This window comes from Drosophila sechellia, chromosome 2R, assembly GCF_004382195.2.
Source record: "Drosophila sechellia strain sech25 chromosome 2R, ASM438219v1, whole genome shotgun sequence".
Classification (NCBI taxonomy): Eukaryota; Metazoa; Arthropoda; class Insecta; order Diptera; family Drosophilidae; genus Drosophila; species Drosophila sechellia.
In genome coordinates this window covers 11,585,912-11,612,540 of record NC_045950.1, presented here as the reverse complement: position 1 = coordinate 11,612,540, position 26,629 = coordinate 11,585,912, and the positions used below count along the sequence as shown (strand labels likewise).

The following is a 26,629-nucleotide window of genomic DNA, read 5'->3' as shown; positions in this document are numbered from 1 at the left end:
GACAGTGTTGGCTACTGCCCGTAGCCAATCGATAACCAGTTGGTGCTGGGTAGTGCGCTTATATACAGTACTGCAAAATACGTAGCCACAGCTGATTTTGCATTTAAAAGTAAACAAAACTAATAAATTGCATTTCTTTATTGTATTTATAATGCTTCTGCAACGCTCGTGGTTGCCGCATCTACGCCAATACGCGAAGAAGTCGCGAGTCCACATCAAACCAGCCACGGCCGTGAGCATGCGTATGGTCCATCAGGAGATCCTTCATTATGTAAACCCCTTTGCCAGGATCAACGTGAAGTCCGATGTTTTCCTGCGCATCCAGCCCGCGGATGTGCATCAGTATACCAACGGGGATGTGTTTATCGCCCAACTTGTGGGCGGCCAAGTCAAGAACTCGAATGTCTCGCTCGATGTGAAGGTAACCGATGAGGACAAGGTGGTCAATGTGGTGGTTAAGCAACTCGCGGAGCAGCCCACAAAGCTTGAATGCCATCTGCAAATACCCGTGCGTTCCGATATCTCTGTGGACGCAAAAGGTAGTGTGCGAGTGGAAGGCATACAGAGTGAACTGCTGCAAGTCAAGGCAAAGGAAGGCATCCTTACCAAAAACATCAAGGCCACCCATATAAACTTGTACAGTGAAAATGGTAACATCAATTGCCAAGGCACATTGCTGGGCAAGATTACCCAAATAGAGTCACATAATGGGGTGAGAAAAAGTTTACTATCAATCTGATCTGGTTTTAAACCTTTATATATCCTTTTCAGAACATTGCGATGGATAAGTTACAAGGAGACAGCTTGAATTGTTCCACCAAAGCTGGCGGTATTGTAACTGATTGTTGCTATGTGGAAAAGTCAAAGTTTCAGACACAAACTGGGCGTCTGGAGCTCAAGAATGTCCACAAATGCAGCCAAGTGCACGTCCATCAGTCATCGGATCTCAATATGAGTAGGCGAAATAAGGAAGAATGAAACCATTATGCTAATAACTTTCAATTTCAGCTGGAGTACATGGCAATCTTCAAATAACTACAAAAGGAGGCAACTTAAATGTCCAACTCTCTGAGCTAGTGGGGAACAACAAAATCGACGCCGAGAACTTGTTAGAAGAGGCTATCATACACATTTCCCAAGCCATAGAGCAGAATCTTCACATCGAGGTAACAGCCCCCGAAGTGAAATTGGAAAAGGAACTGGAGCACGTAGCCCATGCTCTCAACGAGAGCAAGAACAAATTCGTGCTAAGCAATCCAAATACAAATCGACTGGAAGTAAGCAGCACAGGCGACAAGGGCGTGCGCCTGGGAAAACAGTCATGGAGCGATATGATGCGTAATAAATTGAAGGCTACCGGTACCTTAGACGATTTACCATAGCTAAAGACAGAGACTAACTAAGTTAAGAATATATTGTGCTGCAAGCTACAATCTCAGTCATTTTTGCTTCATCCATCATGGGGACATGTTGTTTAGGCTTGGCCCGACTTCTTAGCCACTTTATCGTTCACGCATTCGAGTGCCCTTGAGAAAATGGCTTCTTCCTTTCCGGCTTTGAGTGCAGACACAAACAGCTGCACTTTTTCATCGCCAATCTCTTGGAGATCCGAGTTTTCCGCTTTTATCACCATACATGCCAACAGGCGCAGCAACTTCAAGGCGTTCTCCACATACTGCTCCTTTGGAGCGTCATCCTCCTCCTCTTCGTCCTCTTCGAATTCATTGACGTCGGGATCACTTCCCCCCGTGTAGTTGTCAATGTGCTGTTTAAGTCTATACCACAATTCCAAAAGATTTAAGAAGGCCTCCTTGTGATAGAAGTACTTCAGGCGCTGCAAAAATAAATATTTAAATAGAACGTCGAATATTGAGTATATTTTCCAAACTAACACTCCAAATGTGCGCCAGATCCTCGAGATACTCCTCCTGGCGTTCGCCTAATGGAATGAGTTGCAGAGGCTGCTGCAAAAACTGCAGTATTCGCGCCAGACAACTGACTATACTGGGTGCATACACATCCATAGAGGCTTGCGCCTCTGGCAGTTGGACCAGAATGGTGCATATATTGAGGTAGGTTTGTATGATCTCCACATCACAGGTTATTTTCGGTCCGCACGAGTCGTAACCAACGTCGGCATCTTCATCACTGTCCTGGGCCGCTGGCACTTCTACATCTTCGTTGTCCTCGCCAGCTTCCTCGTCGGTCAGCTTTGCCTGATCATCGCGCATGAGTCGCAGAAACGCGCTATTGACCCCATCGCAGAGTTCTGGCACTAGGAAGACCTTCGCAAAAGGCTTGAGATTCAAGGTGGAGTTTGCGTTTTCCTCCTCCACCAAGGCGCAACTGGCCAGCACAGCATTTGTGGCCTTCAGTGCAGCTACTAGCAGTTCATCGCTAACAGACAGTTGCAATATCCTGCCCAGGTTTTGCGCGGAGTTCTCAAAGGCGGCAAAGCAGATGTACCAGTTCACAGCGAACTTCTCCTTGCCGCTAAGCACATGGGCCATAATGTACTGAAAGAGTCGCATTAGCTGTATCAACATGGCGGTGTCCATGCAGTATGTCATCTTGAACAGGGTTTCCAACGTGTAGCGGTCACTGGCCAATAGCTCGGCGCACTCCACCTGGGCGCACATGTTTCCCAGCAGTCCGATAAGAATCTCGTAGAGCCGCAAATCTTCACAGCCCGCCACCAGAGTGTACATGATCGGATCAATTGCGCCGTTCTCCAGCAGCAGTGTAACCACATCGGGGGACACCGACATATCCCATACTTTGCACAGGTCATCCTCCAGTTGCTGATCGAGTGTTGAGTGCCGCAGCAAATCCCCCACCCTCATCACCGTTTTCAGGATGAACCGACTGCTGTACATGGTGTTGCCGACTGCATCGCCGCGCATCCGCTCCAGCAGCTCCGCCTCCTCGGCGTCTTCCTGGGCGGGAGGGGGCGTGGTCGAGGCGCTACTGGCGCTGGCAGAGGCGGAGGCGTATGCATCGCTTTCCTTGTGATTCGCGTTTTCCGCGGTTGGCACATCGTTCTGCTTGTCGGCCACCGCAAGACCAATCGCCGATGGCTCCGCTTCTTCCTTGGGCATTTCGATCTGGGTCCGGGTCTGGGTAAACTGTTTAACGGCTTCGTTTGGCAGACCGCGGAATGGCAGTGGTACTAATCAATATATTTTGGACAAGATCTTTTTTTTTAGACGCTGTCAGTGGGTCTGTCGGTTCTTTCATAAAAAATACTTTAAGCGTTGGAAAAATTAGCGGAAAAGCTCGCTTTCTAAATCACTTTTACATAAGCAGGTCACACTTCCTCGCACTTCGGTGGGTTGTTCGTTTAAATATATTCTCCAAATGTTTCATTTTTCTGCACTGGGAAAGTTAGTCAGCTGGTTAACAATACCAGTTTTCAACTTAAAACAACCAAAACTACCTTTAACTACTTTGAAAGCAACCAAAAGTGTGGATTTCTTTAGTTAGCGAAGCTGCAAACCTAATCAACTCCACGCGTTGTGGAATCCAATGGAATCCACAAAAAAATTTAAAACAATGGCGCCAACACTCATTAAGTATCGTATGTTACTAAATTCAAAAATTCCAACAGCAATATTACTATTATATTATTCTTTTAATATTATATCTAAATTCGAAAATTCCAATAAAAGATAACACTATGTTATAACCATAACTTTATATTAATAAATGACTTAGATGTAATGCTAACAATGAAAGGTAATCACAGTTTATGAGGTTTTTGGTTTTCCCTTGAGCAGCAAATTGGACAGATTGCTGTAGGGCAGCTCAAAAGCCAGCGAAAAGGCGATGGAGGCCAGATAAACGATCATCGTAAACCCGCAGCAGATGACGCTCTAAAGAAACAACTCAAGATTATAACAAAGCAACATCAAATGAAAATGCAACTTACCAGCAGAAAGGGATCAACTGCAGAGCTTGTACTGGTGAGACTGTAAACGAGGGCAATCACGAGAGGATTCAATAGATATATGGCGTAGGACAGGCGGTTCAGATGCTGAAAGAACTTGGCCTCCAGCAGGCGTGACCACCAAACGCCAGTACCCGATGCACTGCCCACGATCATCCAGCAAATGGTGAGGGAAAACAGAGCGCGACCCAGAACAAATAGCGATATGGTGATAAGGTAACCCAGATCCCGCTTCACCGTAGAGTAAATGCAACCCACAAACACCTTGAGACTGAAGTGCCACCACCGGCATATCCGGCGTTCACTCAGTTCACTCACTTGGAATCGCTGCTCCTGGTAATACCACGCGGCTATGGCTCCCACGATATAGGGCAAAACTCTTACAAAGGGACTCGTGTATATCTGGGTGCCAGTCGCATAGGTGGAGTCGAAAGAGAACTCGAACTTCTTGGCGATTCCAATGCCGTAGGACCACGTAATCGTGGCCATTAGTCCAGTCAGTGTAATTCCCTTGGCCAGCTTTGGATGCCTGGATAGAAATATAATCCAAATAATGATATTTCCTTGCGATTTTGAGTCCAAACTCACTTGGCATAAATGAAGAGCACGATGTTTGCCAGCAGGAAGAACTGCATGTCGCAGGCGAGGCTCCAACTCCAATTGGCACACATTTCGCGGTGATCGAAGAGGTTCTGGATGAAGAGCAGGTTCCTCCACCAGTGCTGCGGGCACAACTCGTCGAATCTCTCGTTGATATGGAAAACGGAAACATCTCCAATGTAGGCGAAGGCCAAGTCCACGCTGCCCATCACCACTAAGTAGAGGGGACCCAATCTCAGGTAGCGATGGAACAGCAGCTTGCCAAAGAGCTTCACATTCCCCCATAGGCCATTGCGACGCACTGCGTCCAGCTGCTGCTCATTTCTCAGGAAGTTGTACGTTTGCAAAAAGCCACTAGACAATTTGTGTTATCAAATGGATCAGCAAAATACTTTAGATAATCGAATGGTTATATTTACCTGATGGTAAAGAAGACGTCCACTAGAAGTGGAGCTGTGGAGACGTACTGGAAGAAAACCTGCTCCGCATAGGATATCAGCACCGTTTTGTTGTGCACAGTGAAGTACATGTACCACACCACATGGAAGATTAGGATCCAGATGGCACACACCGATCGCAGACCATTCATGATGGGAATCTCGCCTGGCTGGTTCTCCCTCATGGCGGAGATCTTCCGCCAGTTATTGGCCACATCAAAACAGGACACGAAACTCTGAAAGGGCTGCCACTTCAAGAGGGTATCCAGTGCCTGCCACAACTCCGATTCCACCGGAGCCAGGCCCGGATCCGGCCCATCGGCCCTCTTGGCCACCCGCACTTGTTGGGCGCAGAGCATTAAGGCACCGGTTACCAGGATGGCGGCCACCACCAAACGGAAGGTCAGCCTCTGGTAGAAGCGTTCGCTCAGCTGGAGATCCTTCATGTAGAGCACCTCCGGCTTTATATCGAACATATCATCCTCGGCGAACGAATCTCCGGCCACATAATACCTGGCCAGCTGCTTCACCTCCTCGGAGCTGCAGGAGCTGGGCAGGCACAACCCAATGTGGAGCACCTGTTCGGACATCACCTTAATCTCCACCTGCCACGGTGAGCGGTGGCGCATGTATATCACCCGGTAGTCCATGCCAAAGGGAGCAGTTTGCGTGAGGATGCTGTAGTGCATCACTCGCTCGTAGTTCCGCGACAAGGTTATGCCCACGGGCCGCCGGACACCTTCACATCCATCCCGACTGCCCAGCCAGTAGTTCTGGCCGAACACGAAGCCAGATGGCTTGGTTCCCGACGCATCTAAAACTAAAGATATTCGGAATTTAATATATATTAATATATCAACTAATAGCTCCAGTCACTCACCCTTCATCGCCCATGGTTGCCTACTGAGGATTCCCCGCTGCACTTGCTTCAAGTGGGCGTGGCAGCTGGGACTCACATTGCTCTCGTTGGCCATTTTGGTAAGTCCAAAGATGACAGAGCTCCTGGTGAGATGGGGTTCATGCGGGGATTGGATGGCAGCTCCTTCTTTTTCTCGAATATCCGTGGAGATAACATCTGTGGACAACTCCAGGCTGCCATTGAGAAATCCGTATTCGTAGCGATGCCGTCGCAAAGTGGACTCATTCACGGCTGCATTCGCCACTAAAATCCAGATGCTGATGATCAAAACCGATCTCCAGTGCTTTTCCATGCCGAGGAACCGCTAACGAAGCGGCAGCTGGAAAAAATAAGAGGCGTTTAATTGTTGACCCATCAATACGAACGCACTCGAGTTACGAAAACCAAAAACCGAGTTGGACCTTAAGATACGTCTACTTCCTGCCGGAAAAGATTTACGAGACGCGTAACGAAGTAATGATGTCTTTGAAGTTAGTTAACCCTTTAAGATCCCAATCAATTTATTTCCTAATATCTAACCTTCTTTAAAATCAGCATCTTTGAAGAAACCAACTTTCACTGTTTGTTCAAATTGATCACGCAGGTGACAACGAATGTATCTTATGGAAATAGCTATCCAAAGAATGCGTGATTTATTCCAGATTCATAGCTTTAATGGGCTTAAGATGCGTATTTCGTTCAGAAATATTAAGAAAATATATAGGTTTTCTTATATCTAGAACTTTCTTTAGAAATATGTAAATATTTAATGTGAAATTGATATTCTTTACATTAAAAGTGTTAAAAAAGGAAAATCGCAGAATCCAAGTGGAAGACTCTAAATATCAATTAGCCGCATCCGAACGGTAAGTGCGTCTCAATGTCAGCTCCAATGTATCGGATTAGTTCGATTCACGAGAAATTCGTGAGATACAGTATCTACAATGAACAGTCACCCGAAGGTTTACGGATGCCCGAGGCGAAAATCAGTCCAACTTGTCACTTGCGCGCCGAATCATGGAAACTCAATTGCCAACTATTGAAGCCACCAAGTTCAGTGTTATTACCACTAAATGTCTGCAGAGGTCAACGACTATGGCCTGGTACATATTGTTACGATCATTTCGGCTGCTGGTGTCTCCAGAACTCACTTGCATACATTAAGTTTAACCACGCGCATGTCATCTTATTGTTATTTGCCCAAAGTACTCATTCCAAATAAAACGTTGTTTGCATTGGCTGATTGAGGTAGAAATTCGAGAATAAGTCTCCCCCAGGCGATTTGCCAATTTGTCAGCAGGCGTGGGCCAAAAAAAGATCGAAAATATAAATATAATATGGCCAATGTTTTCTTTGCTCTCGAAGACGTCGTCGAGATTCGCAGTTGTAAGTCCCCAGATAGCCAGTTTGCATTTTATGACAGTTAATGGCTTTTGGATGAAACCATTTCAAGGGTAAATCGTAAATCTGCGCTTGGCTTCGCATCCACTATTATATTATTTTCCGATTTTGCCTATGCAAATGAACCTTCACCTTAACTTTGCGGATCCCGATCGCCCAGTTTGGTTTCTTTTTCCCCTCTTTTTTATTGGACAAACGATGGGTTTTGTAACAAATATTCGCGAACTGGCTCTGGTTTTGCCATGTTTGCTGCATGCTGGTTTTTAATGGAATGGCCGTAGGAAAAATGGTGATTTATATTTTGACACTGCCTGCTTATGGTCGCGTTTGGGGGTCAAGGATCGATTCCAATCCGGGATCTGCAACTAACCAAAGTGACCTACATTTCAAACAATAATCCAATCAATATAGAACTGTCCTTGGCACTCGCTCGTATTCCAAACAATTTTCGTTTGCCACTTTTTTTTTTTGGCTTGTTTATTTATTTTTGTAATATTCGAAATAATCGAAACTATTTTTTAAGCTGTGTTTTTTTATTTAGCGCGACACTCGCAGCTTCGCGTCTTTCGCAGATACTGTGACCCTTTGCGGCGATTCCAAACCTTTATAAACTCCGTGAGCGCCCAAAACGCACGTGAACAGGTATCAAGCGGGTATTAAGTTAAAAAAAAATAAAAAACAGCAACAAAAACTGAGATACGAATGAAAACAAACCGAGCAATGAAAGCGAAACTGCTTTTCGCTTTGTTTATTTTTGGGAATCGGAACGGCCTGCATTTGCTATCGGCTCATTTTTTTTTAATTCACACGTATACGTCACTAGGGCGGGCTCAAATTGCCGGTCTTGAGTTCTCGTTTTTCACGCCGATCGATCGCGTTCATTGACTCCGCGATGATGGGGAGGCGTTCTTCCGAGTTGAAAGTCACTCCCTTTATGAGGCAGTGGATCCTTGCTTATGCGAAACTAGAAAACAGAAGGAACTACATTTTTCTTCTTCATTTTCCATTAGTACCTTTTTTATTCGTCTATCAATATATTTTACGGAAAAAGTAAAACCCAACTGATCAAATAGCAAATTTATGCGACCCAACTTCAGTTTTTTGGCACAAAATTGGTTTTACTGTACTGAAAATCAGCATTGCAAAACAGGAAGTGCCACTTAAAATGCAATTGCAAATGGAATGATTCCACCAGGGAACGGTTATTTTCCAACAGGGTCAAAATAAATTACAGGAATATACAACGGAAGAAGCCGATATATTACCACATTAAATTAATATAAGATAATCTGAGGGTTGATTTTAACCATAAGTGAAACAAGAAATAAAATCTTAATGACTAAAATAAAGTAAAATAATATCTAGGAACTAACAAATTTATATGTTAGTTAACTATCTATCAATAATTAAAATAATTGAAAGACCTTGTTTACATTACTTTAGTTTTGTGTAAGCTTAATTAACGAAGCTCTTATTCTATTTCAATAAAAAATTAATTAGATATTATATAATTCTTTATTTTGAAAATACTTCTAAAGTAATTGTACAATTTTATTTTTTAAAAAGGATTTATATATCGTTTTAATATAAAAACGTGAAAGCGTGCAATTTTTAAATATATCCACATTTAAATTTGAAAATAACGATAATTTATTTAAAGGTTATTTCATCTTATTATGAATGGTCACACTAAATTGCAATTCTAGAACTTAGCGAGTTCACCCACCCAAACTAGAATTAAGCACATAGTTTTTGGTATTTTTAGCAAAGAAAACAGTGTTATTTCTTGGGCACCCTGCACACGGTCACACTCATCGATAGTCGTAAGAGCAATCGATGATTCTGCACCACTAGTAAAAATTGCTGAGAAAAACGAAAACGCGAAAAATGAAAACGCAATACAGAAAATCAAAATTGAAGTGAAACCAAGTGCGAAAACAAAGGAGCTAAAGGTGCGGTCAAACGATAAGCATACTCCAAATGAAAACCGCGCGAGTGTGCAGCCAAAATAGGCCCCCATTAGAGTTGCTCCCCCCGAAGGAAAAAGAGCCATAAAAATCGATTCTTCAAAGAAGTCGCACACTACGTTCGAGACTTTTTTGCGCGGGCGGTGGAGCCTGGCGTTGCTTTTCGCCAACTTTTCGTGGAGCTCGTGAAGTTTTTGCATTTCGCTGGGCTTTTGAGGGTTAAAAAGAGCTACCTGTGCAGAGTGCATACCTGCTGATATGTGTGTGTGTGTGGGGGTGTAGTTGTGTGTGAAAGTGCGAAAAGAATACCAAGTCTGTATGTACATATTCGCATTTATTTGGACAGCCCTGAAAAATCGGACAGGACACTATAATCACATTCTTAATTAGCTAATTTCCAACAAATATTTGAGTGTGTCTCGCGTAAATAACGGAATGCCAGCACACGACAATAAAACGTATCCGTTTGCGTGTGAGTGTGTGTGTGTATAGTAACAACAAAGCAAAAAAGCAAAAGCAAAACAAAGTGAATGACAAACAGCGAGAATGAAATGGAAAACCACCCCCCGCACCACCCATTTACTGTTAGACATGTGTGCGCGTGTGTGCGTGGCGCTAATTGAACTCACACAATATATATAATTTATTTTTTTTGGCGCTCCACAAAAGCCTTACTTGTGAGTCAGCTTACGACTTCCACCTGCCTTCCAGATTGCGTGCTCACAACTCCCGCGAGGACGACAACTACTGCTAACAACCAACGGTCATAAAAGTCAAAAGCAACGCAGCTCGAGGAGAAGGAGCTAGCCACGCCCCCTGCTGCAGCCCCCGCTTAGGGAGCCCCGCCCACCCGCATCTCCATCCTGCTCCATCTAAATAGAGTTTCAAAAACAACACCCGCTGCATCCACATCCGCGATGGCTAGTGATAAGATCAAAGTCGCCGTAAGGGTGCGACCCTTCAATCGCCGAGGTAAGTGCCGATTTACATGCCCCACATAATCCCCTACACTCGGAGAAAAATTCGCCAACTTAAGGAGTTTCGAAATATAAATGTTTCACAATCGATATGAGCACAATAATGAGCAATAGATAAACATAATTTCTAGATTATTCATTATACAAAAATGTTACATTATCGTAAATTAGAGAAAATACTTTTAGACTAAATCTTAAAAAATACAGATTTATAGCTTAAATATTCGCCCTTAAATTTCGTTTTGTTGCTCATATTTATTTATTGTTATTTTAAAACTTAAACTTTTTTTTTGTATAATAAAGTAGTTTTACGGTTGGGCGTGAGAGTGCTTAAGCAATTTCTATACATTTATAACATCAGATGCCAGGCACTCCATTTATTTTGTAGGAGTTGATAATGTAGTTCATAAGGAGTTGCCTTGAGTGTCCCGCACTTTCCATTTTCCCCACTTTTCCACATTGTTTCCCAACAATGGCCAACAAGCACTGCAGTTGCCTGCAATCAATAATGCAAACAACCAGGCAAGCGACTGCTTTTTTAGGCTAACGAAATTTACATGGGCTTCCTCGCTTCCTTTGAAATACGGTTTCGTTTTTCCACTGCTGCGCCAGCGGATTTTTCGCCGGGCTTAAGAACTGCAGCGACTACCTACGGGATGGTAATGGGATGGGATGGTTTGGCAAGGTCCCTGGACTGCTCGTCTGACAAACGATTTGCGTTTCCAGCTAATTTCGCGTTTCCCACTGCTAGCAACCAAGTGTGTTGCAAGTGCAAAATAACAAAAAATAAAAAACAAGCAACAACGCCGTCAGCGTTTCCAATGTCAACACTGATCATTCATTTGGCTCATCCATGACTCACACTCGCGGCTGCGGCGGAAACGAAGGATGGCAGCGGAAAAGGGGCTCTACGACCCAGCCATATGCCAAAGATACCTATGTAAACGCATATAAGTGTGTATGCTTGTATTTATGTGCCTGTGCGTGGGGCAAGGTCCGCTTGGATCCCCTGCTGTATTGATTGAATGGCAAACTTTGATTGCACATTTATTTATATTTACATAGGGCATTGAATCAGTTACATTTATTGCATTTTGGTGCACCCTCTGTTTATAAATTGGCGTAAAGTTGGATTTCATACACATATAAACAAACTGCAGGCTTAGAAAGTATTCCATTTATATCGGTCACGATCCTAATTGATTGAATAACAAACCTACGCCGATGACTGCATGTTTGTTTATATTTACATGATTCGTACAAACCATTAAAGCACATTTCTGTTGTTATTTTGCAGCTTTTTCATACTTAGTTTGTCATAACTCGATTAGATGGACTCTAACCTATTATATCTTTATTTATAGCGAAGCTAATGGATGGAATTAGGATAATTGCAATTGCATTCTGGTTTTAGAGGTAGTCGATGGGGAGCATATTACAAATTAAACACAAACATGTCTTGGTAGCTATGGAACTTGAAAGGAATGAACTAAGCGATCACAGATGCCAATATTACTACAAATAAGTTCGTAATTTTGTCAGATTTTGTACCACGCTAGTGCCAGCTACTTGTGAAACTAATTAATTGTATCCGAAACACTTGTATATACTTGTTTATTGGCTAACAAGCAATTACTTCTGGTTATCCATCATAATGTGTCACTTGTAATATTTTCCGGCCAAGTTAGGCGTACGCATTGACTTAGTAACCGCGTGTATTTTTAGAAGTTTGACCGTGTATCGATGTTGTATGTTGTCGTGTTTTTAGGCGTGTTTGTGGAGCCACTTGATCCGTTGCCGTTTTGGTGACTGAAGAGAGTAGTAGTCGTAGTCACCAGAAAGTCTGCGATAAGCGGCACAGAATCGTTATCACTGGCTGATAAAGGCTTGTATTTTGCGATACCCAGCGTGTTACACACTTGCAGTGACTGGCATTAGTCAACAGTGTATTTGGGCCATGTCCGTAACTGGTGACCTCTCCGCGTTGAGCTGGCCAGCAGAGCGTAAAATGAAAACAGAAAAGGCAATTTCAAACGCAAAGACACGGCAAAGGCAGCTGAAAAGTCAGGCGGCGAAACAAGCTCGAAATGAAGTCACAGCTCTTTACTTCTTACCAAAAAGCTTAACCTGTTTTCACTATGCCAGTGTATGCGGAGTGTATGTATGTTAATTTCAGCGCTGGACAATAGCGAAGTGAAAACCGTTTGAGGTTATACGAACTCGCCATCAAATCAACTGACCAGAACTACAAATGAGACCATCAAATAATTTATGGCACGCCTTCGTCACAATCGAGACTTTGGCCAAGACATGTAGCCCGTAGCCATCAGCCGGTAGGGTCAGCTCGTTGCTCCTAAGTCCTTTGCGGCTTTCATTTCCATGTCATGTCACGTTCTCGGCTGTGTAACATAAACCGGAACGGAAGTTCCAAAGGCCAGGCAACACTGTAAATACACATATATGTATATATAATATATACCTATACTTTTAGCCCAACCATTCCATCCCGACTTGTGCTTTTGTGTGGGCCCAAATGTGTCTGTCCGTCTGGGTTTGGCTTTGACGTCGCTGTTTTTCCCCTGCTCGTCATGTTTTGTGTGCCAGACGTCAAAGAAGCCCGTGCAGGAGTTCCCCAAGGAAGCGTTCTCGGTCCGCTCCTCTACAACGCGTATACGGCTGACCTGCCGGTGATACCGAGCCAGTACATTATGGCAGCCACTTACGCCGATGATACTGCGTTCCTAACAACAGCAGATACCCCAGCAGAGGCCTCCCAGACTATGCAGGAGCAACTAGATCTACTGAACACGTGGCACACGAGATGGAATATATCGGTAAACAGCGACAAGTCAACCGCTACCACCTTCGCAACTAGACGCGGCACTTGCCCACCAGTCAGTTTCAACGGGTTCCCAATCCCAGAGGTAGCCAATCCAAATTATCTTGGCTTTACACTGGACAGGAGACTTACATGGAGACCACACCTGCTAAAGAAGCGGAAACAGGCGGAGAACCGAGTCCGTGAATTCTACTGGCTGATGGGCAGACAATCTAAGCTACCGACTTCCACTAAGCTCCTTATCTACAAAGCGATCATAAGGCCAATCTGGACGTATGGCATTCAACTGTGGGGCACTGCATCGAAAAGTAACATCAACATTATCCAGACATTCGAAAACAAAACGCTCCGCACAGTCACAAACGCTCACCCTTTCCACGATAATGCCACTATACACGAGGTCCTCAGCTTCCCCTGGGTGAAGGATGAGATTAAGAAAAGCAGCAGGCAGTACATGCAGAGGCTTCAAGACCACCCAAACAACCTGGCACAAGACCTGATGGACACCAGTCAACGCACCAGGAGGCTGCACCGATCACACCCTTTGGACCTCTCTGGGATTAGACACGCAAATTAAATTAAATTATATACATACATTATTATATTCTTCATACATACAATATCGACAGTTATTGTATAGTTTCGCAACAATTTATGTAATCAATTAATTCTCTACCGTTAAGTTTAGTCATCAAATTTAATGATTGTCCGCGAAGGACAGTTTTAAATTAATATATCCAAAAAAAAAAAAAAAAAAAAAAAATGTTTTGTGTGCTGTATAGATATAGATATGGATATATAGTATGCCTTTGCCATTTCGCTGTTCTCTGCCATTTGGATCCGTTCCGTTTTGTTCGCAATGAATGAAGTATGCGAAGGACACGAGGAGGCATCGGAACTGAAATATTTCCACGATTTATTAGCTGGCACTGTTTTTACCAGCCAGCCAGGATGAATGGAATAATCAACCCGATAAGGTCACCTCGATTGCTCGAATTAAATGCTGCATTTAAAGAGTGGACACCGTTGATAAAAACATGATAATATTATTAAATTTATGAAAATAGGCAAGAGAAGTTAGGAAATATATATCGCCTACTTTAAATCGTTGATTGATAAAATCAAGGGCATTCAAATTCGTTTTGAGAACTATCTAATCGCCCATTGTTTTATTGCTGCTAAAATATTTATTACATGGACAGGTTGGGCAACTTAGTTTTCAGCCTTTTTTCGTATGTTTACAATTTATTTGAAAGGTTCCCTCCATTGAGATTATAGTGGCATTGGCATTTTATACCCAACATGCACATTTATCGCCCCTCGCTCTCTACGAATCCATTTTCGCACTCATGTACGAAAAACCCAACACACAGGCTACTGTGTGTTATGTGTGCAGGGTATAGCAAGTGTATAAAATTAAATTGTTTTTGCCACTTTGAACTCGTTATCACCCCAAGCGCGGAATAAAGGCGAAATTATCTCAATTTCACACATAACATATAAATATATTCCGGAACAGAGGTCTAAAAGTGATTTCGTTTACTTACAGAAATCGAACTAGATACGAAATGTATCGTGGAAATGGAAAAACAGCAGACGATACTGCAGAATCCGCCACCACTGGAAAAAATAGAGAGGTAAGTGGCTTAAAACTCAATATTTTGATGTGCGTTTTGCTGCATTATTTAATTCGCTGTATGTTTCATAATCAATTTAATTAAACAGCGGCCTATAGCCACACTGTAGTGCCTTTTTAATGCCAAACGGCTTGCTTAATGCCTTTCAACCTTCGTTTTAATACAGAAAACAACCAAAGACATTCGCATTCGATCACTGCTTTTACTCATTGAACCCCGAGGACGAGAACTTTGCGTCCCAGGAGACAGTGTTCGATTGCGTGGGACGTGGAATTCTGGATAATGCATTCCAGGGCTATAATGCGTGCATATTCGCTTACGGCCAGACAGGTAAGATCCATCATGTGTGACTCACCATCTGTGCGTACTTCATTAATCTTTTTTTCAAATTTTCAGGTTCTGGCAAGTCCTACACGATGATGGGCACCCAGGAGAGCAAGGGTATCATTCCACGTCTGTGTGACCAACTCTTCTCGGCCATAGCAAACAAATCGACACCCGAGCTTATGTACAAGGTGGAGGTGTCCTACATGGAGATCTATAACGAGAAGGTCCACGATCTGCTCGATCCCAAGCCGAACAAACAGTCGCTTAAGGTACGCGAGCATAATGTAATGGGGCCGTATGTGGACGGACTGTCGCAGCTGGCTGTGACATCCTATCAGGACATCGACAACCTCATGACCGAAGGCAACAAGTCACGAACTGTGGCCGCCACCAATATGAACGCCGAGTCGTCGCGCTCCCACGCCGTCTTCTCAGTGGTCCTCACTCAGATACTCACGGATCAGGCGACGGGAGTGAGCGGCGAGAAGGTGTCCCGCATGTCCCTGGTGGATTTGGCTGGCTCCGAGCGGGCTGTGAAAACGGGAGCTGTTGGCGATCGTCTGAAGGAAGGCTCCAACATCAACAAGTGAGTAATAATTAGCAAATAATTATTGGTTTCTACCGGCTATGTAGGTCATTAGAAACGAAATTGAATTTAAATCAGTAACAAGAGGCAACTAACCTGTTGAATGTTCTAATTAAATCTTGTGATTGTTTCAGATCTCTGACCACACTGGGCCTGGTCATCTCCAAGTTGGCCGATCAATCCAATGGCAAGAAGAGTGGTAACGACAAATTCGTTCCCTACCGCGATTCCGTGCTCACCTGGCTGCTGAAAGACAATTTGGGTGGTAACTCCAGGACTGTTATGGTAGCAACAATCTCGCCGTCGGCAGATAACTACGAGGAGACGCTTTCCACACTGCGTTATGCAGATCGAGCCAAGCGCATTGTCAACCATGCTGTTGTTAACGAAGATCCCAATGCCCGCATCATTCGTGAGCTGCGGCACGAGGTGGAGACCCTTAGAAGTATGCTGAAACACGCTACTGGCTCACCCGTGGGCGATGTCCAGGATAAGCTGGCTGAGAGCGAGAACCTAATGAAACAGATTTCGCAGACTTGGGAGGAGAAGCTGGTTAAGACGGAACGCATTCAGAACGAACGGCAGCAGGCTCTAGAGAAAATGGGCATTAGTGTACAGGCCAGTGGCATCAAGGTAGAGAAGAACAAGTACTACTTGGTCAATTTAAATGCCGATCCGTCCCTTAACGAGCTGCTGGTTTACTATCTGAAGGTAAGACCCAACGAAAAACTAAGAGATTCAAATATATTAATACATTCTACTCTTAGGATCGCACACTGATTGGCGGACGCAGTATCAGTGGCCAGCAGCCGGATATACAACTTTCCGGTCTCGGAATCCAGCCCGAGCACTGTGTGATCACAATCGAGGATAGTGGACTGTACATGGAGCCAGTGCAGGGAGCGCGCTGCTTTGTGAACGGATCTGCTGCTGTCGAAAAGACACCACTCCAGAACGGCGACCGTATCCTGTGGGGCAACCACCACTTTTTCCGTGTCAACTCGCCGAAGAGCAATAACACTAGTATGTGCGCCTCGGAGCCCCAGACGCCGGCGCAACTGATTGATTACAATTTCGCACGCGATGAGATTATGCAGAACGAACTGAGCAACGACCCTATCCAGACGGCCATTGCTCGGCTGGAACGTCAGCACGAGGAAGATAAGCAGGTGGCGCTTGAAAAACAACGGCAGGAGTACGAGCGTCAGTTCCAGCAGCTACGCAATATTCTGTCGCCTAGTACTCCATATGCACCTTATGCTCCTTACGATCCACTGCGCATGGGCAAGATTACCCCAAATACTCCTACTTCGCAGATGCGAGTGGAAAAGTGGGCTCAGGTAAGCTGTGATCACTCAGATCTTGTTATCTTACTTGCAATATATTTCAAAATCTTAGGAACGCGATGAGATGTTTCGTCGCAGTTTGGGTCAGCTTAAAACGGATATTATGCGTGCGAATTCCCTGGTCCAGGAGGCCAACTTTCTGGCTGAGGAGATGGAGAAGAAAACCAAGTTTTCAGTCACTCTGCAGATTCCGCCAGCCAATCTGAGCCCTAACAGAAGGCGTGGGGCATTTGTCAGCGAACCCGCCATTCTGGTGAAGCGCACAAACTCCGGTAGCCAGATCTGGACGATGGAGAAGCTGGAAAACAAGCTGATAGACATGCGCGAGATGTACCAGGAGCACAAGGAGCGCGTTCTGAACGGACTGGTATGTTGACTTCGAATCGATTATTTTTCATCAACCTGTTGCCATTGTGATGTGTACTAACCATTTATAATTGTATCGATTCACACACGCATTCAATTAACCCCTGACTACAGCCCCTTATAGAGCCATTCTCAGAAGACGAGTTTGATGACAAGGTAATTAAGACACCACACCCCCACCACCCCAAAACATGAACACCACACACGTTTAAACTATGATGTAGCTAGTATTGTTTTGGATCACCCAGTCAATGTTAACTAAATTCGGATTTCCACAGGACGAGGATAATGCCAAGCCACAGGATCCATTTTACGAGTCGCAAGAGAACCACAATCTCATTGGCGTGGCGAATATATTCCTGGAGGTTCTGTTTCATGACGTCAAGCTGGACTACCACACGCCTATCATTAGCCAGCAAGGCGAGGTAGCGGGACGGCTTCAGGTCGAGATCGAGCGGATTGCCGGCCAGATGCCACAGGACCGCATGTGCGAGTCAGTCTCAGAATCCTCTGGCGATTCACGGGATGAGTACGATGACCCTGTGGATCCCACATTCAATCAGATTACCTGCCGTGTGACGATCAAGTGCGCCAGTGGACTGCCATTGTCGCTTTCCAACTTTGTCTTTTGCCAGTACACTTTTTGGGGTCACCAAGAGATGGTTGTTCCGGTTATCAATGCTGAATCAACTGCGCACGACCAGAACATGGTGTTTAAGTTTGAACACACCCAGGACTTCACGGTTACAATAAACGAAGAGTTTTTGGAGCACTGCATAGAAGGAGCTCTGTCCATCGAGGTGTGGGGCCATCGCAGCGCCGGCTTCTCCAAGACAAAGGGCTGGGAAGTGGAACAGCAGCAAGCCAAGGCCCGTTCCCTGGTCGATCGTTGGGCGGAACTCTCGCGGAAGATCGAGCTTTGGGTGGAGATTCACGAGCTTAATGACAACGGCGAGTATTCGCCAGTGGAGGTTACCAATCGCAACGAGGTCTTGACCGGTGGCATTTACCAGTTACGTCAGGGTCAGCAGCGGCGGGTGAATGTACGGGTGAAGCCGGTGCAGAACTCTGGCACCTTGCCCATTATCTGCCAGTCAATTGTGAACGTTGCCATTGGCAGTGTGACAGTGCGATCTCGGCTGCAGCGACCACTGGATTCTTACCAGGAGGAAGATCTCACCGTGCTGCGCGAGAAGTGGAGCGAAGCACTGGGACGAAGGCGACAATACCTTGACCAACAAATCCAGATGCTTATAAAGAAGGAGGAGAAGAACGAACAGGAGCGCGAGAGGGAGCTAAGCTTGGTTCATCAGTGGGTCTCGTTGACGGAGGAGCGCAACGCTGTATTGGTGCCAGCTCCTGGCTCGGGCATTCCGGGAGCACCTGCCTCATGGGAGCCACCGTCCGGAATGGAGCCACATGTGCCCGTCCTCTTCCTCAACCTGAACGGTGACGATCTGTCGGCACAAAACACCAACGACGAGCTCTCCATCGCCGGCATCAATTCCATTCTGTCCAAGGAGCATGGACATAAGTTCTACACGCTGCAAATTCTGCAGCACCTAGATAAAGATGTGTGCTGTGTGGCCAGCTGGGACTCTTCGATGCACGACAGTCAGGCCCTGAACCGTGTCACAGAGGCCAATGAGCGGGTCTATCTTATTCTGCGCACCACGGTACGCCTCTCGCACCCAGCACCTATGGATCTCGTGCTCCGCAAGCGACTAAGCATAAACATCAAGAAGGGACAGACGCTAACCGACCGCCTGAAGAAATTCCGACTTGTGCGGGGAGAGAACGCCATCTGGCAGAGCGGCGTCACCTATGAGGTGGTCTCTAACATTCCAAAGGCCTCCGAGGAGTTGGAGGACCGCGAGTCCCTTGCGCAGTTGGCTGCCAGTGGAGACGATTGCTCCGCAAGTGACGGCGAAACCTACATAGGTGAGAATGCTACTATGAAGGTGCTTAGAATCATACTAACATTCCTATCCCGTAGAAAAATATACGCGCGGTGTTTCGGCGGTGGAGAGCATACTGACTTTGGATCGACTGCGGCAGAATGTGGCGGTCAAGGAGCTGGAAACGGCTCATGGACAGCCGCTCAGCATGCGCAAGACCGTCAGCGTGCCGAACTTCTCACAGGTAAGGACGAGTGCTACTTGGAAAACCCATACTGCTCATTCCATCGAGCTGCTGCTGCTGCTGCGCCGCTTTCACTATTCGTCGCTGCCGCCGCCGCTGCTGAATTATGTGCTTCCACTTACTCACCTAACACACTCGAGCAAAATTAACCAAAAACGTCTGACTAAACGCAAATTCTTTCTCTTTTCACACTTTTTCTATGCGCTTACACCAAACTAACCCCCAAAATTTTGTGTTTAACCACCGATAAAAACGACAAAATTAACAAAATCCAAAATTCGGCGCGCACTTCCTGCAATTTTGAATTTCCCTCTATGTGTGTGTGTGTGTATTGGTTTTACCTGTCTTTATGTTTATGCTGTGTACGTGTGTGTGTTGCCCCAAAACGCTTCTCACTGCGCACATAGGCGGTCAAAGACACCACCAATACCGGGAGTGTAAGTAACTAGTATCCTCCTTTCTGTTTTCTGTATTCCGTACTGTGGTTCCTTGTATCCTGTGCCGAGCACTGTACAAACAGCTTTAGTAGTTGGAGTTTTCTTAAGTTCCCTCTTGACTATTCTACTACTAACTATCTTATAAACCGCTTTTGTGTGCGCCCTTCAGTTAGCCATTTTTTGTAACGTTTGGAAATTTTATGTCTGTTTTTATTTGTTTTTGTTTTTTTTTTAATTCAATCATTTTTGTTTCATCCTGTTGAATAACATTTGTTCCTTAAAAAAATGTACGCATATCACATTTATGATGCAAGCAACTCATAAATAAACTTACGCAGATTATGCGCTTCGATGCATCGATGGAGTCGCTGCTGAATGTGGGACGATCCGAGTCCTTTGCCGATCTCAATAACAGCGCTTTGGGCAACAAGTTTACTCCAGGTGAGCTTTTTTTTGTATTATTAATATTGATTATATTTAATACCTAATATTCAAATAGCAGGCCATAGTTCAGCAGGAGCTGGCGGAGTCATCCGAAGTCGCCACAGCTTTGGAGGCAAAGGAAGCAGCGATGATTCTCCCGGAAAAGCCTTTGGCATTGGTGGGTATTTTGTTTGTCTACGCGAGTTCGAAAGCCCAACATTTTTCTTCTATATACTCACCATTAATATTTGAGCAACAATATTAAAACTATAATCCATATAACCGAGTTATTAAACACACTATATATTTTTCTAAGTAATTTTGCATATGCTTATGCGCAGGAAAATTTATACACAACCTAGTTGAAGCCAAGCTCATGAGCAAGGGATTTATCTTTGTTTCAAGTTTTGGTTCTCTTACAGAATCCAAAAAATTTGTAGATTACTTTGTACATTACGCAATTTGTTACTTGTAGTTGTACTTAGTACAGATAAATTGACATGATCCTATTGGCAACAAGATAAATCCTTGTCGAACTGTTTGTTTACCTATGCTTTCTTCGTGCTCAAGAGCAACTCCCTCAATGGCAATTGAATCCAACTCTGTGAACTGTCGCATTGCTTAGTTAAACATTCAAAACCCAATTTGTTTGCTTTGCTTCGATGCAACACCTGCAGCAACCAAGCAATTAGCAAGAGTAACCGCATTAACTCGATCTGAGGACTCGAGCGATTCTTCGTCTTAATGCACACGACTGTTCCACATTCCATTGCTTATCATATAAATTGACATGCATCCATGAAGACATAACCATACCGAACCGAGCCCACATAGCTTATCGTACTTACTATATGGTTTCTCACACTGTCCAACTCTTTTCTGTGTTTTTAACATAACGTTATCTATATGAAATTCCACGGCCAACAGGCTCAATATCTCTGCTGTCAGGTAAAGGCCAAACTTATGCCCCAATCAAATACGAAGGTGCATTCTTGATTGCTATGCATTGATTGTTAGTTGAGTTTCATTTTGTCTGTCTCACAACCCGCTCATCTATACACCCACTCATCTGCAGACATGTATCTTTCATAAACCCATGACCCCAGATGAAAGGAATTGGTTTGTGCCCAATTTAGAAGTGTTTATATGTAGTTTTGTGTTAGTTCTGTTTGCTGGTAAATCTGTCTTTAATTCATACCCAAAATTCTCTCATCTAAAAAAGTCATCGCGACATGAGCTGTACATTCATCTCCAGGACATTCAATCCACTCCATACCAGCCACCCACGCAATCCGGTGCACAAATCACACAGCAGCAAAGCACACAGCACGAGATCTTAGCACGAGCCGCGTATTTGTAGAGATTATTATCCCTAGAATCTATACCTTTGTTTAATTTTCCTTTGATGTTACTATAGTGTGTTGCTGGGGCTGCGAGTTAGTCGCATCCCTCGCTAGTTTGATCACTCATCGAAGTCTGTAAATTGCATTGTAACTTAACATAACTCATAATCATTGTCTTCCCTGCCCCCAAATGTGGAATGCAGCGCGTCCAACATTTTTGAATCTCAATTTGAACTTGAACACTTTGAGAATTGCGCCAACGAAACGTATGTGGTTTGTCTAGCAATTAGCTTAGAGTTTCATTTGCAAAGAATCCATTGACCATAGCATTTTGATATCTCCACAGCTTCGCCAGCTACTAGTAAGCTGCTGGGCATGCGCATGACCACGTTGCACGAGGAGCCACTGGGTGGACACAGATCTCTCGACGAAGAGCCTGAGGACAGCTACAGCGACTCGGAATATGCTGCCGAATACGAACAGGAGCGGCAGCAAAATAAAAGCATGGCCACGCGATCCCGCCTCACGGCTTCCAAGACCATGGACTCATTCATGGACGTCAGCAGCCATTCGAACCAGAGCTACTTGAGCTACACGTCCAGTGCCAACGCTAACATGAAGCACCTGACCGGCCTGGCGACGCTGAGCATGAGCTCATCCACCAGCAGTGGCTACGGTTCCCAGGCAGTCTCCTGCAATAATCTCAGCAACGAGGATATTGCTTCAATGCGTTCCATGAGCATTGATGAGACACCAGGTGGTTTATTACTTTATCTATTCTTACCATATGATATTTATAAATGTATTACTTAGATTTCGATCGAGTCAACTCGAATTCGCCACCGAATCGGCAGGCACGAGTTAACCCCTTCCTCAAGGACATGCCCAAAGCTAAAATACAAGAGAAACCGGAGCCGCAGGCTAAGAAACTGCAGGAAGCATTCACGCATCCGTTGGAGCAGCTGGAGTCCAGGGAAAACGCACAAAGCGACGATGATGAATGCGCGCAACTGCCAAAGAATAATAACAACAACGAGGACTTGGTAAACGAACCGAAGCAACTTCCAGGTCAAACGGAGCTGGAGGAAGCTATGTCGCAACCTGAATCACAAACGGAGTTTGCCACAGACAATCAGAACGGCAACAGGTCCTCCGACGAGTTAAGCCACAGTTCCGAGGATCTGCTCGAAGGCGATGGCATCGTCCGGGAAGAGTTGCCCGCTGGAAAGGTGGTGCGGCGAAAGAAGTCCAACACGCAGCCCCCGAGCAATGGCAACATCGCACATAACAATAACAACAGCACAAGCCAGGCACCGCGCATCAATCATCGGGCATCGTTGGCCAAAATGGAGGGTCTAGCCGCATACTTGGACTCTAGCATTATGACTAGCAGCACAGAAGTTGATGGTGAATATTTATTTTTATTTATTGTTCCCGTCGCTTTATTTAATTTAATTTATCTTATGCTTTCCAGAGGAGAGCAAGGATGTGGAATTGGTTCTGCCCGAGTGGATTGTGGTGGGAGAGTCAGTGTTAATTCGACCCTATAACACCAGCGGCGTCATTCGCTTTGTGGGCACCACGGAATTCCAACCCGGTGCCTGGATTGGCGTTGAATTGGACACACCAACGGGCAAAAACGACGGCAGCGTGAAGGGCGTTCAGTATTTCCAGTGCAAGCCCAAGCACGGCATGTTTGTGCGCTCCGACAAGCTGATGCTGGACAAGCGTGGCAAGGCGATGCGAGCCTACAAGGCCGCCGAGAAGAGCAACAGCATCAGCAAAGGTGAGTGGAATGGCATTGGATATGGATAGCGATGATAAACTAATGCATTTAATTCGCCACAGAGATGAGTACCTCGATGACTGGCTCGATGACACGCTCCAAGAGCCGCGGCGATTCGCTAAATCTTTCAGCGCGTAAATGATTGTACCCAAAGTGTTCGCATCAGCTGCAGCGTTGGACTAATTGCAGGCAATCGACGGTAGCCACCAGCGCTGCCAGCAGCCAGCCGGCGACCTGCCACAGATTGCGTGCAACCAGCGGCGCTGCAGATGCGAACAGTCATGGCAAGAAGTGCTATGCCAATCGACGCTCGACGGCCTTCTAAAGCCGCCACCCAAGATGACAATGTCGAGAACGAGGTGGACGGAGGAGAAGAAGCGACTCGACAAGCAACGAACAATGCGGAGCATACTCCTCATGCCAACCATATTCTAGCTTACTTAACTATTCTCACCCCATGCCGCAAATGAAATGCCGTACACTTATCCACACGCTTCTCTAAGTAGTTTAAGGCGGTGTCTACAGCAGAACTAATTATTAATCTAGCTAAACTAAACTAAATGAAACGAATCGATACTAATCTTAACTAAGCCGGGTAGGCAATTGCGTAGTTGCAATATTTCGAACACTTGAGCGAGAGCGTAAAATTTAGCAACCCTTCGAATTATGTATGTATGAAACAATCACTTTTGATTCCATTGTTTTGTGTTCGTGTAGTTAATTGTCGTTTTTTGCGTTTCGATTTTTGAATGATATATTTTCTAATGGTTCTTTGCCTTTAGTTTAGTTAAATTGTTTTTGATATCAATGTGACTTGTTTAACGATGAGCTTATATTTTTACTTGTTATTGACTATATTCAATATATTTGTATATATTTATAATTAAGATCTTGCAATAATTTCGTCTCCATATGACCTTTCCTGAGCTCATTTTCTTTTTAGCGCATTTATATACAATTACCAATACAATACGATGTTAGTAATAATGAAAGCAACATATTCTATATAGCTGCGTCTAAGCAATTGAAGCATCCTAAGATTTTCGTGTCTTGGAACTTACTCCCCGATTAAGTCGCTTCGCACCGTCGCAGTTAATGTGTAAATTGTATTATTTTGATGTGATGTATTTATAATTTCCCTTTATATATGCATATATACATATATATATATAAATAAAATTTATTTTGCCGTATACGTAGCTCATTACTTATGATTTCTTTTGCTTTCTTACCCCGTCCGGAAAGTGCAATATAAGTGTTAGGATCTTTAAGTTGTATTTATCAATGTTGAAGGTTGTGTGACTATGTTTGTGAGGCGTTTTAAGTACCATCAACTTAGCACCGAGCCAGAAGTTGGTGTAAAGTCCAAAAACGAAAGAAAGAAAGCAATAATTGCATTAAATATTCGATTTTATGTTAAGATACTTTAATAATCGTACACAAAGATGATTGATAACGTGCCGAAATAACGTGGGAAAGTTAATGATCAAATCTGGCACCGGCTAAAGAACGTTTGTACGTAAAACCGTAAACGTATCCATCCATCCATCCAACCAACCAACATCCAAAGCACTCCAAAACTGAGTCTGAGATAAATTGCAATTTAAAACACAATAAGAGCGATTTACACTTAGAAAACCCAAAAAAAACGAAACTGAAACTGAAATCCAACAGAAAACAGTTGGGGACGTGTCAAAGGTCAAGCCCAACTGGAAGATCTACAACCATTCATCCAGTGTATACAAGCATAAATATACACCACTTATATATATATTAGGTATATATTTTCGAACTGTTTTTCTACTTGCGTAAAAGCGAAAAGCAACTACCAAAATATACTTGAAAATACGTCCAAAATTTAAAATCCAAGGTCAAGATACAACTATGATATATACTTACAACTGCATGGATATTCATGAATATAAATATAAATTGCATATTTACCAATGATAAACCTAACTGAGACAGAACTAATTTAAATATTGAATGCTCCCTGGGGGGAATCCCGAGTATTAATCCCAACCAGGGGCATTTGTTTGAGTATGTGTGTGCATTTTGTAGACGCCGCAATTCAAATTCAAATCGGTTGAGCATTACAATTCAGAATTAATTTAATCACATGAATGTACATAGTGAGTGTGGCATTATGAACGGCAAAATCACCCTCAAATTAACGCATTTAACTAGCGCAAAAAATAACTAGTGGTTCAATTAGAGGTTGATTGAGTAACGTAGTCGAGTCCCCGATCGAAAACGAAAGTTAGCCGCAGCCCAGTCAGTTTATTTGTAAAATAGATCGAAAATCCATAGTTGTAGGCAGTGTGCAATGCAATGAAAAATTAAGTAGCCGTAGAGATCGCGATTGGAACGCCGACAAATTGAATCGTACCTTGACGTTATTAAAGAACTAATCATATTTTTGTGCAGTCTAGTGCAGTTATCATGCAATCAGCCCCGCAAAGGAAATAGTTTGCCATTGCATATAGCATCTAGCATCTAGCCTCTAGCGTAACGGAATGTTAGGCACACACATATTAGCTATATGGGATATAGGATCGGAAGGCAGCCTTCGGAAAGAGTTTACTCGTAAGTTTGCGCACTCTTAGAGCTTTTAGCACGGTCAACGAATAAATGTTATTACACCACAATTATAGCTCGACTTCATCAGCCGTTAAATAAACTATCCAAGAGTTCAGTCACGAGTTAATGAATAAACTAAACCATATGCTAGACCTGCTTTATCATAGTACACAAACAGACGCACCAAGCAAAAAACACCATTGTTGATGAATTTGGTTCGGTTCGTTCGGTTTGTAAGTACGGATATGCCAGTTTAGTTCACTCCACACTAGTAGTTGCAAATGCAGAACAGAACAGAATAGACTAGAGTGCAGAATATAGGTGTCAGCAGCGGAAAGCGTAAAGATAATTCTAGTAATTTACAATTGTTTTACTCCAATTTAAGTATTTTAATGCAAACACGCCAGAGAAATTAAACAAAAAACACACGCGTAATCAGCAAATTTGAAGAACTTCAACAAAGCAAAACAAAATAAAAGAGAATATGAAATATGTACTTATATCTATAAATACAAATATACAAACATGCAATGGACATTTTTCAATGGAGTTGGCTTTAATTTCACAGCTGGGGGGTAAATGTGGACCTGT

At 44.1% G+C, this 26,629-nt stretch overlaps 4 protein-coding genes across 13 annotated transcripts; 2 read left to right on the top strand and 2 right to left on the bottom strand.

Annotated features, from left to right (window-relative positions):
• Nucleotides 1-55: 55 nt before the first annotated feature.
• LOC6609297 lies at nt 56-1,433 on the top strand. The gene is made up of 3 exons (XM_002033951.2): nt 56-712; nt 772-955; nt 1,009-1,433. The coding sequence occupies exons 1-3, from the start codon at nt 152-154 to the stop codon at nt 1,380-1,382; spliced, it is 1,119 nt and encodes a 372-aa protein (XP_002033987.1). The 5' UTR covers nt 56-151; the 3' UTR covers nt 1,383-1,433.
• Nucleotides 1,397-3,233, bottom strand: LOC6609296. Its single transcript, XM_002033950.2, has 2 exons — nt 1,893-3,233; nt 1,397-1,834 (listed from the first exon to the last, which is right to left on the bottom strand). The coding sequence occupies exons 1-2, from the start codon at nt 3,096-3,098 to the stop codon at nt 1,475-1,477; spliced, it is 1,566 nt and encodes a 521-aa protein (XP_002033986.1). The 5' UTR covers nt 3,099-3,233; the 3' UTR covers nt 1,397-1,474.
• A 446-nt stretch (nt 3,234-3,679) lies between these two features.
• On the bottom strand, nt 3,680-7,863 carry LOC6609295 (nose resistant to fluoxetine protein 6). Of its 2 annotated transcripts, XM_032716312.1 has the most exons (6): nt 7,666-7,863; nt 5,864-6,221; nt 4,966-5,803; nt 4,535-4,900; nt 3,929-4,475; nt 3,747-3,872 (listed from the first exon to the last, which is right to left on the bottom strand). In XM_032716312.1, exons 2-6 carry the CDS (start codon nt 6,192-6,194, stop codon nt 3,747-3,749), a joined length of 2,208 nt encoding a protein of 735 aa, XP_032572203.1. In that variant the 5' UTR covers nt 6,195-6,221; nt 7,666-7,863. The 2 variants fall into 2 exon arrangements, with proteins under 2 accessions (XP_002033985.1, XP_032572203.1); XM_002033949.2 differs by lacking the exon at nt 7,666-7,863 and having other exon boundaries at nt 3,680-3,872; nt 5,864-6,194.
• A 1,240-nt stretch (nt 7,864-9,103) lies between these two features.
• LOC116800635 (kinesin-like protein KIF13B) lies at nt 9,104-26,573 on the top strand. Of its 9 annotated transcripts, none has more exons than XM_032716629.1 (20): nt 9,104-9,234; nt 9,961-10,221; nt 14,615-14,702; nt 14,869-15,032; nt 15,099-15,615; nt 15,750-16,326; nt 16,383-16,955; nt 17,014-17,328; nt 17,442-17,483; nt 17,606-19,268; nt 19,324-19,469; nt 19,877-19,906; nt 20,245-20,347; nt 20,409-20,507; nt 21,257-21,277; nt 21,876-21,938; nt 22,019-22,429; nt 22,486-23,079; nt 23,147-23,458; nt 23,521-26,573. In XM_032716629.1, exons 2-20 carry the CDS (start codon nt 10,167-10,169, stop codon nt 23,598-23,600), a joined length of 5,853 nt encoding a protein of 1,950 aa, XP_032572520.1. In that variant the 5' UTR covers nt 9,104-9,234; nt 9,961-10,166; the 3' UTR covers nt 23,601-26,573. The 9 variants fall into 9 exon arrangements, with proteins under 9 accessions (XP_032572520.1, XP_032572519.1, XP_032572524.1 ...); XM_032716628.1 differs by having other exon boundaries at nt 20,406-20,507; XM_032716633.1 differs by lacking the exon at nt 17,442-17,483 and having other exon boundaries at nt 20,406-20,507.
• Nucleotides 26,574-26,629: the final 56 nt, after the last annotated feature.